The 12,581-nt window shown below is 40.3% G+C and overlaps 1 protein-coding gene across 1 annotated transcript in view; it reads left to right on the top strand.

Annotated features, from left to right (window-relative positions):
• GPR158 (G protein-coupled receptor 158) overlaps positions 1-12,581 on the top strand; it is a 137,373-nt gene that overhangs the window by 88,695 nt on the left and 36,097 nt on the right. The window contains exon 6 of the mRNA XM_044425022.1: positions 4,859-4,968. Coding sequence (XP_044280957.1) covers positions 4,859-4,968 — 110 coding nt within the window. The remainder of the gene's footprint in view (positions 1-4,858; positions 4,969-12,581) is intronic.

Here is a 12,581-nt window from a genome sequence, read left to right as displayed (position 1 = left end):
CAGTTAACCCAAGCTGAAAACTCAAGTTAGAAAGAAAAAGTATAATTAATTCTCATATGCATGGTTGCTGGAAGAATTGCTAAGGGTGCAGTCTTTTGCATGTTTAGACAGGAAAACATCCTACAGCTCTCAGCATTTCCCATTCAGCACTGTAGGATCTTTTTTTTTTTTTTTACAGTTTCTTCTTTTGGCCTAAATAAGCATAGGGTTGCACCCTGTGAAGCTTATTATTAGGACTTTGAATGCTTGGGCAGAACAATCTTAAGTGGGCTGCAGAGAGGGTGGCCACTTATGCATAGCCATGAAGAAGAGCAAATGCTTTGCCAAAAAGGGCACCGGTTTGCATAAACTTGCTTTCTGCCTATTTATATTTATGGATGCATTTGAATAGAATAGTTTGAACAGAAATATAGTACATCTAACCACAATGGGGCAGTCCACCTCTGTTCCACTGCTGACTGTCAGTGGGCAGCTTCATGGCCTGGAACTTCCTTCTGACTGTTCTTTAGGTTTAGACCGGGCTTGGACTGGGCAGCCCTGCAGATAAGGGGTGCCTGTGAAACAGAGACTTGTCCTCTGACATACCTGCAAACAGGGGACTGCTTGCTTATGCAAATTGGTATGTTTGTATTTATTTAGTTCTGCTAATTTTTATGTACAGATGCAGTTTTAAAAATTATGATTTAAACAGGAATATCAGTCATTCCCCCAATATTAAGATAGTGGGGAAGCAGGACAACCCTTCAGTCTATGTGCAGGAGTGGGCAGCCCAGCAGATAAAGGATGCCTTCAAAACTGAGGAATGTCCTTTTTAAAGTGGGACTTATAGAAACATAGGAAAAAAGCGAGTCAGAAGGGGTTTCCTGGGCCATCTAGTCTGACCCCTGGCACCAGCCAGCCCTGCTCATGTAATCCCCAAGATGGCTGCTTCAGCTGGGGAGAGTAGAATTGGATCACCCACTACTTTCAGTGACCTGCTGGCTCATACCAACCAGGGGGTGGGCGTGGCTTTACCAGGCTTTTTAGCCTGGAAAATATTTATAATTCCACACACACACACACACATGCACACACGCCAACCCTGAAGCCAGTGTGTGGAAATGGCATTTCCCACCCTTGCAATAGCACTCTTCCTTCCTCCCTCCAGCCAACAGACCATGGGGGTTATCTGGTGCTGGAAAATGCTTCATTGGTTTGGTGGGCTGCCACATATCAACCATGCCAGGGTTTTGCAGCATCTACAAAATGGCAAGTCAGCAAGGCATTTGTCCTTATTTACTTGTGCAAATGTATCCCTGAAGGCACATTTGGCCATAGAAGATACATTCAGGAAAGCAGGAGGGGAAGGGGACCTAGGGAAATGTGCAAAGATCTACTCAAGTTTGTTTGAGTGGAAACATGCTGATGCCACAGTTTCCTGTTAGATAACTTTGTTTTCCTTCTTTGATTGAAATAAACATTTGATCTTGCCATTCAAGATTTATGCACCAGCTTGAGAAGCTTTGCTTATAATGTTTGTAATGAGGCCGAGATAAAAAGCATTCTGTATTTAGTTTCTGTCTCCCTTATCTACTGATGCTTTTGCTCTTTGACCATCTCTCCCCAGTTGTTTTGCTTAGCGTCATCATTACGACATCCCAGTCCTGACCCATTCCTATAAAGTCTTCTGTATTTCCTTTTTTAAAACCTATATTCAAATGACACTCAAAAGTGACTTGCTGCACATTTTCAGATGAGTAGAAATGGTATCCTACTTATTTGGGGGTGGGATTGCAGCACCAACCCCACTCTGTGTCCCCATATGTTGATTGTGTGCTGCGTGCAGGACCTGTATATCTACAAGCTATACATGAGAAGCTCTATATAGAGCTTTGGCTATTGGGCAGTTTAGAACTGTAGTACTGTAATATATTTTTAATAAATGCAATAACACAAACACAACCTGATGCCTTCCAGATGTGTTGAACTGCAATTCCCATCCATAGTTTCAGTGTAGCACATCTGGAGAGCACTAGGTTGAAGGCCGTGTTGACTGACAACACATCTGTCATGCATCAGCATGGGGAGCGCTGCCCTACATATGATGACAATGACGATCACATTTCTATACTGACCTGCAGCTCATTGGACTTTCTGAGCGGTATACAAATTCAGTTACAAAATATACAATAAAACAGTACAATAGAGACAGAGGGAGAGAGGGAGAGAACAGCAATACAAAGTAACGACAGTAGGCCCACAATCACCTTAGTAGAAAACCCCACGCCCAAACCAACTGGATCGGGAACCCTGCATTGTGCAGATCAGTGTGGCATGCACAGAAACTTCCAGAAGTGCCCCAAATGTAAGCATTTGAGCCTTGGCAGTCCTAACCCACCTTGTTGACTTCAAGTGAACAGAGGGGCACGCACGCACTGTGGGATTCATGCGCTGAGCAGGCCTGTCCTTGAATGGGCTTGCAAGTCTCCATGCAGCAGAGTTCCCTGTGCACACTGCAGCACACCTGGCCTTTCACAGGACAGGGCACACGGAAAGAAGCTCTACCGACGTCTGTGGGATTTCCTTTCCCATCATTTGTTTAGGATCAGGGTTTCAAGAGCCTTAACAAGTTGGCCCCAATTAATGCGGATGCTGCTTGGGAATATGTGTTCCAAAATCACCACAGGATACTTTTGAAAATCTCATCCAGTGGCTTTATTTAGAATGTAAAAGAAACTGACCTTAAGCAACTTTCGTCAGAAACCTGTTAATTATTAGGATACTTATTAGCGGAGGAATGACATTTAGGGGCACTGTTTTCTTTTTTATACCTGCTCCACAGTACAGCTAGAAAAGTAATTAGAGTTCCACACTTTGATTTTTTCCTTCTCTCCCACAGTTTATTTTCCTGTAATTAAATTTATACATCTGAGGTAACCAGAAAGCTTTAATAGTATTTGAACAAGTTAAATGTTTTAAGTTAACCAAGCAATTTCAGGAAAAACAAACTGAAAAATGCTTGCTGTTATTTTTAATGGGATTGAGAAGGAAATTTGTTCAGCTCACATTTTAATGTGACCCTTTCCTCATTTTGCAATTCAAATGACTAGACAAATCAAACTGACTTATCCCTTGAAATGTGCACGTCTCAGATTTTGCAATGGAGCTCTCCAGTCCAAAAAAGCATACAGAAATGAGTGCACTGTGGAAAAATGCATGCAAGAATGCCAATATTAGTGAAAATAACATTCATAAGGACATTATATTGGAAAATTGCAACATTAATGGATATAAGGCAGAATTATATATAAAATGCATGTGTTAGGAGAAATAAACAGAAATGTGTATTTTCATGCAAACTTTAAAAAACCCACAGTGTTCAGTACAAAGCAAACTTAAGATTGGAAAGCTGAGAACTGAGTGAAACCAAAATTGACAGATTTGTCTACCACTTTCAGTGGATTTGAGCTGTACTGTGATTGCGTCCCCTCCAAATGTTATATAGAAACAGAGACCTGCATATGCCACTGCGCAAAGAACCAAGGAATATGTCCTGCATTTCAAAGCAGAATTCGGGTTGTGTTTCATGAACAGCATCTCTTCATCTTCCATTGGCAATGTAGGAAAAACAAGTGATGAGAATTCTGCAGGAAAAACAATGATTAATCATTATCTAGGAGGAGGGATATTAGGACTTTTCCTTTAAGACAGCTTATGAAAACATTCATTTTTAGTTGAATATGCATATACCACTCAATTGAACCACTTAGGTAGTTGATTGCTAACCCTACATGTTTTATTTCCTTATCAAATATTATCGTATAATTATAGATTGCTGTTTTACATGTCTGCAATTTAAATATTATATGCTACCTTACTATTTGATTTATTTATTTCTATACTGTCCCACAGTAAAATAAACTCAGAAAAAAGTCTGCAATTTTGAAAGTGTAGCTCCAGATATCCAGACATGTTTAGGTATTCCTGGGTATGCAAACATCCACTGGCTGGGATGAAGGACTGAAGGATGACAAAGGAAGGATGCGTGTTCTTGACCCATATGCTGAAATCTTCATTGGAGGCATTCCCCAGGATTCCCCTAGTATTTGAATTGGAGTAGGTGACAGCTGGGGAGAGGGCCTTTGTAGGGGTGGCACCCAGATTATGAGATGTTGGGTCCAGAATCAGCATCTGGCACAGTGAAGCATTTGCCAGGGCCCACATGGTAACCACAAAGGCTGATGTATTCCCCTTCCCCTTCCCAGCGCCTGTCACCACTGGCCTCCCCTCCTCTTGCTTGTAGGTTTACTCAAATGGGCCTGAGCCAAGAGGCTCTGTGGAAGTTTAATCTGTAAAGCATATGCATCTAGTCCACATGGATCGGGTGTGAGCCCAAGTAAGCTTCCCACTCTGTAGCCAGCCTTTATACGTGTGTGCTGTTAATGTGTGTCTGGAAGCAGAGAATGGCCATTTTCAAATCTGCTGAGCATCCTAGCTGCTGCTGTGCCATTGCAACCTGGGGCGCTCATGTGGCTGGCATGTGTTTCCTGTTGTCGTGCAAAGGTGAAGCAAAGAGTCAAGCACATGAAGTCCAATTTTTGGTGATTTCCACACAGCCTGCACACCAATGGAAACAATCAGTTTAATTGTCAGGGCAGTTCTACCCCGTCCCAAAGTTTTACCAGAAGAAGTAAGCTGGAAAAGCTAATGACAAGTGTCATAACAAGGCTTAATTGGAAATATGCAAAGATATACAAAATATATGTAAAATAATTTTGTTATTTTGTATCCGTCCAATTCTGTCTATGAACTGGAAAGTGTTTTCTGTTTATTCAGTTGAAGTTGCCATATCGTTTCTCTATAATCTTTTGTTTTATAGGTTGTCATTTTGTATTTTGAGCCAAGTGTATTTCGTTGTGTTCTTCTAAGATGGGTGCGTCTTCTAGGATTTACTACAGTTTATGGAACTATTACACTCAAGCTTCACAGGTATTGTTTTCATTTCTGTATAATTCAGTGTGTACAGGTTTGTACACTTGCAGTGATGATCTGTAAATGCTTTTTTATGATAAAAAGATTTTTCTATCTTTTCCCCTTAGCCATGATAAATGCGTTAAGATCTAGTATCCCTCTTCTGAAAGAAATATTTTAATGATTGCAGTCCACCGGCTTTAAATAAGAATATATCAGTATTCCAGTGCATCTTTCCATGGCAGATTGTGCCTTGATGACAACTGATCGTTTTGTTCCATTGGAACACTAAGTAGCAAGTCATTCTGATTTGCATGCAAGGTTGAGTGTATACCAGATGCATAGCTAAAAGATAACAAAATATTTATACTTTTAGATAAAGACTTTTCTGGTGTTGTGTTAAAGTGATATTAACATCATACAAAAATATATGTATGAATGGTTGCTGCTTGATCTGTACTCCATAGATCTTGCTATCACATCTAATACTGTGGCCAAAGGTTCTACAAGGAGTGCAAGCAGCCAAAATAAAAGAGGGGAGTCCTGCCATGTCCCTTAGTGCATTAAATGTTTAAATGAAGCAAGTGTTTATGAAAACTGTTGCTGCTGGGTTCTAGTTCATCAAGGCTATTGAATTTTAAATTCTCTTTGTATATTACATGGATCAAGTCTTCATGCAGGTGCTCCCATTTGATACAATCAAAGGCTATTTCTCTACATCAAGGAAGATATTTGTTACTTGTTTGGAATCATTTTGCAAAATTTCAGCACAACCAATCAGACGTTTAGGATTAGTTACCGTTGATATATTTTTGAGAAAGTCTGCTTCTTTGTCTAAGTGAACTCTTATCATATATTTAAATATTTCTGTGATGACTCATGACCACATTTGAGATCTTGATCAGTAAAAAACAAGTCAGTATGAGCTTTAGAATGTTTGCTCCTTGCCCAGTTTTTAGCTTCACTCCATACCTCTTGTAAAGATTAATGTGAATTTCCTTGTTTATTATTTGAGATAAGGGTTGCAATTGACTAAAGCTGTCTAAAGCTGGGGACATGTGTTGTATTCATTTTAATGATGTGAAATATTTCAGGTTCTGATAGAAGAGCTTCAAGGAAATTAGTTTGCAATGAATAAATTTTGGTAATTCTATATTTGAGAAAAGTATGATGATTGAACATGAAGTAGGACATAGTTAATAGTTAAATCTCTTGTGTTACTAATATCACCTTTATATATGATATTGGTGGGATCCATCTATTTTCTGTTCTCCTTGCGTTATTTGATTAATAATTTAGCTGAAAGATAAGATGAATAGTAGAGTTGAAAGGGGCCAATAAAGCTCTCATCCCTGACCCCCTTCTCAATGCTGGATTCCTTCATCATTGCTAGAGTTTGTTGCTAAATTTGAGCTATTTTTTCCTGAAAAGTTAGCTTGTGTTAATTTTAATTAGCTTTTCAGAAATTAGATTCTATAGATTGCTTTTTCCTGATTTTGTTTATGTAGTCCCTGCTGCATTTTTTCTTTTTTAGATTTATTAAACAGTTCATAATATGTCTTAACAATAATTCCTATTACATATGCTTTTCCTGTATCAAGTGCTATCTAATATATTATTTAATTCAAAGAAGACATTAATATGGTGTTTAATAAATGAGACTGTTCCTTGTTATGTAACACAATTGTTTAACTAGCAGTTTCTGAGTTTATAAAAATTGTTTGTTAAAGGTAGTTAGACTGGGGCAAGATTTTCATAGATCATGAGGTGCATCAGTGTATGGATAACTTATTCAAGCAGTAGTGGAGATCTGTGTGTGAGTGTGTTTTAAGGGCCACATGGTTTTCTAGAGTTGCAGGAATTTGAAGTGCATTCTGGCATTAAAAAATCCCCAGGGATGTGGATGGCAGAACATTATTTTAATCTATAAATTTTAATACAAACTGCCTTGGGAGGGCTTCTGGAAATACCTTAAATAATAAACAAGTAAATAAATTGATTAAAGAGGCTAAAGTTAATAATATGCAAGCAGATATAGTTATGTAACTATAATACTTATATGTTATAATATAATACTTATAATAATACATATAATAAGTATTATGTGTATTTTATATGTTCCATTTAAAATAAATGAGAGAGATGGAAAATTAAAGTGTGGCATCTTGAATCTTCTTTTTGAGTGGAACTGTGGGATATTATAATACATACTGATCTGAGTGGATTTTTGCACAATTTGTGCAAAATTATCCAAAAGTTTGTGAATAATAATAATAGGAAAAAAATCACAGATCAATACACAAATAGAATGAAGCAGATTTATCAATAAACTGATGCAGAATGGACATGGCCCAGAAAGGGACTAATTCATCCACCATTACTTGGAATGCTGTGCTCAAGGAGCACTTCTTAAATACCATTTAATAACATTCATTAAGTGTCGTTTGAGCATAGCACCAAGTAGGGTTATAGTCCACTTGTTCCTTTATATTTTGAAATGACACCAATTAGATTTACTTTGGTAATATACATGTATGTCATGCTAGGATCTTTACTGTTAATCATTTGTAGTGCGATAAGCTGAGAGAGCTGCCTGGCTTAACTTAAGCTTCAAAGCTTGACTAAATGATTTGCTGAAGTGTTAACGGGATGTATCATTACACAGCCTGAAGTTGCTGATTGTGCTGCAGAAGAAGCATGGAAAGGCTTGTCAGCTTCTGCCCTTTCATGTAGTTGTCACTGTTGTTGTTGTTACATTGCTTCAAACTGACTCTTATGGTGACCGAACGAATGAATACACTCCCTCTCCTTCACAGCTCTGCTCAGCTCTTGTAAACTCAAGGCTGAGGCTTCCTTTGTGGAATCAATCCTTCTCATATTTGGTTTTCCTTCTCCTCTTCTTCTGCCTTCCACTTTCTCTAGCATGATTGTCTTCTCCAGTGAGTCCTGTCCTCTCGTGATGTGCCCACAATTTTGCCAGTTTTGCTTGTAGGGAAACTTCTGGCTTGCTCTGATCTAGGACCCACTTGTTTGTCATTCTGTTGGTCCAGGGTGTTCATATAACCATTCTTCCAGCACCGTGTTTCAAGCACATTAATTTTCTTTCTGTAAAGCTTTCTTCACTGTCCTGTTTTCAGACCTCTGCTTGCCAGAAGTTATGCCAAGGAGGGGCTGTAACACAATGGTGTGGATTTTGCATGCACAAAATCCCAGGTGTTGTGGCAACTCCAGGGTGGTCCACAAAAGACTCTAGGCTGGAGGCACCAATGTTCTGACTCCATATAAGGAAGCTTGCTGAATTCCTATTTTGCTGCTTGATGCAGAGGCCAGGAACCCTTTTCAAACGTAGGTTTCTGTGCCAGTAAATATTCCAGCATGGTGATTCAGGTGGAAACAGTGCTGAGCCCGTGTTCATAGTGGAGTCTCCCCATATACACTAATTGCCCAGCAGTATAAGCAAGCATGTTCTGGTCAGTGATGCAGTCCAGTGATTGCAACAGCTATGCATGCGTGGAAGTGCATGACTTTATTCTCCTGCCTTTCTGCAGCAAAGAAAGGCCCTGGCTCTGAACTCTGCCCAGATATGAGACTCTCAAGGAATCCTGCATTAATTCCTTTGAACTCTGGAGGAAAAGGTGGTTTAAGTGAACCAAATACTAATCCCAGTAACTTCTGCATTCCCATGAGTTTTATTTGACATCATTGGTTTGCACAGGCTACAACTGTAGTTAGAGTGATGTCCCAGTTATAACGCCAGTCATATCCCATGGGTTTCAGTAGTGTAACCCAAACGCATCTGGGGCCAGACATGTAGATGTACACCTGCCATCTAGAGGCTTTCATGCATCTTGATGAGCTTCTTATATGCATGGGGCTTTTCATTAACGTGCATGGAGCCTTCAGCCCATGCTTTCTCTCTGCTCTTTAAAACCTATAGCTTTCCATGACCTGTGTTACAAGCAACAATTAAAGCTGTTAGTCACCAGTGCAGGTTCCGGTGAACCAGTGTTTCTCTTGCTGCTGCATTCACTGTCCTTCCATCTTCACCCCATAATAAAAGGAAAGGAAATTTCTGGTTGAAATTTACCATTTAGTTTACCCTTCCTGAGCCATGGTGCCCATTCTGGCTGGGCAGATGGGATCTGTAGTCTAAGTCATTTGGAGGACACCAAGTTGAGGAAGACTGATTTAGTGTCTGCAGAAGCTTAAGGTGTGTTTATTCATGTAGTCACTGCTTCAGATTAAGTAAAACATTCTTTGTAGATTTAGAAGTGGTGAGAGAAAACTGTTTTGACGTGTAGCATTAGAAGTTAGAATAAGGATATGATCGGTCCCTTCTGCACACACCTTTGTATAAACATTTTCAGTAATGAGATAGCATGCAGAAAAGAGATTATCTTTCCACATTTACAAGATCCCAGATTGAAATTGAATATTTCTCTTTTGAAGCATTGATTTACGAGGTCAGAAGCCAGAAACTTAAGAGGGACAAGTTGAAGATTATTTGGAGAAAACTACATGAGATGTACAAGATCTGTGATCAGATCCCCTGATGCCATTTTGTTTCTTAAGAGCAGCTGAATTTGGGTTGAGACCACAAGCTGTGGGTGTGTGAACTGTATGCCTCTTATCTACCACAGTGGAGTTCATGCAGGAAAAGGAGGGCTACAAATGTAAATACAGTACCATTCCTGGGTAAATTCAAGGTGAGCCAAGATAGAATTCAGGGGCTTCCCATGCTTGCTCTCTTCTCTTTTGAGGTGGGCTTTCCCAATCACCTTATTATGTTCACCCAGTCTGAGAGAACTTCACCAGCAACTTGGTATTCAGAATTTGCTAGGACCTTGACAACCACATATACTTAATGGCTTGCTTGCTAGTTGCACAGTTGCATCCAACCCATCGACAACATTCCTCCAGGCCTTCCTGTCCTCCACCATCCCCCGGAGTCCACCTAAGCTCACACCAACTGCTTCAGTGACTCCATCTAGCCACCTCATGCTCTGCCGTCCTCTTCTTCTTTTGCCGTCACTTGTTCCCAGCATTAGGCTCTCCTCCAGTGAGTCCTTCCTTCTCATTAGGTGGCCAAAGTATTTGAGTCTCATCTTCAGTATCTGGCCTTCTAAAGAGCAGTCAGGGTTGATCTCTTCTAAGACTGGTTCGATCTCCTTGCAGTCCAAGGGACTCACAGGAGTTACAAATAATATGGAGTTGCAACTATCCAACAATAAAACACTGAGCCAGATGAGAAAATGGATTCCCTCAGGACTTAGACAATGGGTTTGATTAAGTTTTAAAACTTTTCTGTAATTTGAGATGGCCTGCTTTTTAAAACAGTGTACAAAGTGTAACTAAGGGGACTCCTCTCCACCAGAGCTTCAGTTGAATTGATCTGTTTAAGTGAAAATGATGAGAGACATGCATAATATATGTGGAGGTATGGTCTAGACCGACGCACGAGTATTCCACAGCTGTGTACCCCGCTGTTTGCAGAGACTCTAGCCAAACTCAGACGAATCAGAGCAGAAAGAATCTTCCCTTCTGCTGCAGCTTTTCAGATATTGGCATTGCACATTTCCCCCTATTAATTTTACCTTTCTTTTTGGAAAGAGCTCGAACATTTCTCTCTTCCCTAATGGCCCCATCACATGGAAGCAATGCTTTAGGCTACATTCCTGTGCCAACACCCATTATCATATCATCTGTAATATCCGCATACCACAGTTTTTCTAACGATGAAACCTTACCCTTCTATTCTTCCGTGAGTCCCAACTTCATACATGAAAGCAGACAGAGCAGACATGATTAACAGGGGTTCACTGCTGGCCATGATAGTGTGTAGTTTAGCTTTCATGGCTGCTTGGAAACATCTTTATTATGATTTTTGTCTGTCCATTTCAGAAATCTTCATCTGTAGTCCATCCTAGTTGAGGATGTGCCTGCTAAGTTTTTAATTAAATAACATGTCAACTGGTAGCCTAAACAATTGTGAAGGGAAAGAATTTAAGGGAAATTCTGTTTGGTCCACATCTTTGAGAAAACTCCAGGTGTTTCTCCATCCCCCACTAGCTTTAGTGCTGTTGCAAGCGCCCCACCCACATGCTGGCAAGGCTTGGCAGGTAGCTGAGCAGCTACCTGCCAGGTCACTGCCAAGCCACCTGCCATTTGCAGGCTGCCTGCCAAAGTTGCCCACCATGTGCCATCACCAGCACTGAAGCCCTTCCTGCCACTCTGCCCATCCAGCCAACTGACCACTGGCCCCTCTGTGTGTTAGGTTGGCATGACAGTGCCGCCTCCTCGACACCACCAATGTCATTGATTCTGTGCTTTGGGAGTAGCAGCTACCTGAACCAATCAAACACTGCCTTTGGGGGGGGGGGGCGGGTGCAGCCAATGAGGGCACAGTAGTGCCAGCAGAAACAATGCCATGTGCTCTCATCAGCTGTTTCCTCCCACCAAAACAGTGTCTGATTGGTTTACATTGCCAATACCCCAAATGTAAGTTTCTTTTAACAGCCTTCTAGAACAGGGCATTGCAGACTGAGGCATGGGACTCCCTTTGGTCAGCTGGTGGGTCTGTGGGTGAGCAAGGGAGTGACTGAGCATGAAAAGGAAGAGGAGCATGGCCATAGCAGCAGCTCCAGGAGGCTTGGGGTAGGCATGGGCCCTTTGGTGCTTGTGTTGACCCGAGGTGCTAGATCTGCTAAGAACTTAACAGGGAATAAGTCACACTGAGCGGGGCGGGGGGGTCATCTCATTTCTAATTAAACATGTACAGGATTGCATGGTACGTACAAAATGTGTTACATGATCTGTTGTGCATTGACAAATGCTTGGAAGCAAATTACTCCCTTTGTTATATTCGGAATTTAATTTTCATCAGACCCAGAGAGACCATTGATCTTTTTGTGGTGAAAATCTTGAGCATTATAACAAGTGGCTGCTAACTAATTTATTCTCTTGGAAAACCTGCAAAAAGGATCACATCATGTCACATTAATGGCACTATTAGTATTCTTTGAGCAGTAAGCATTAAGGCACTTAATAAATTAGACAGGATCAGGTGAAAGGCAAACTTTTGTGGAACAATTGCTTTCATTTGCTGGAGAAAATACTTCCATTTGAGGAGATGAAACTTGATAGCCATTAATAATGAAGATTATGATGTTGTGATAGTGCATTGAAATGCGTGGAAAACTAAAATGATGAGAAATATGAAATACTTACATTTCATGGGAATATATAAAAAGGATAGTAATATAAATACATAATGGAGTGCTTGTTTAACTATGTTTGAATTGCTATTATTTCTTTATTAGCATTATTCTTGTTTCCTGACACGACTCCAGTTTGTTTCAGGACTCTTCCCATGGTGTTCCTTTCATGACAAAAAATAACTAATTAGAATTCATTCAAGACACAATCCAGCCAGAGTAAAGCATTTTAAGATCTAATGAATTTTAATAGGAGGGTATATTTCTTTATTATGTCTTTATTGGCAACTTTTATATGCTGCTTTCTCTGCTAAAGAGCCATCAAGGTGATCCTTAAAATTATCCCACTAAGATTCACAGAGCATAGAATCATACAATGGTAGAGGCCATTCTATGGTTGGAAGTGGTGATCATCTC

The sequence above is a fragment of the Varanus komodoensis genome, unplaced genomic scaffold, assembly GCF_004798865.1.
Source record: "Varanus komodoensis strain SLA01 unplaced genomic scaffold, ASM479886v1 scaffold15, whole genome shotgun sequence".
In the NCBI taxonomy this organism is placed as follows: domain Eukaryota; kingdom Metazoa; phylum Chordata; class Lepidosauria; order Squamata; family Varanidae; genus Varanus; species Varanus komodoensis.
The sequence above is the reverse complement of the archived record's forward strand: the minus strand, read 5'-3'. Positions and strand labels throughout refer to the sequence as shown.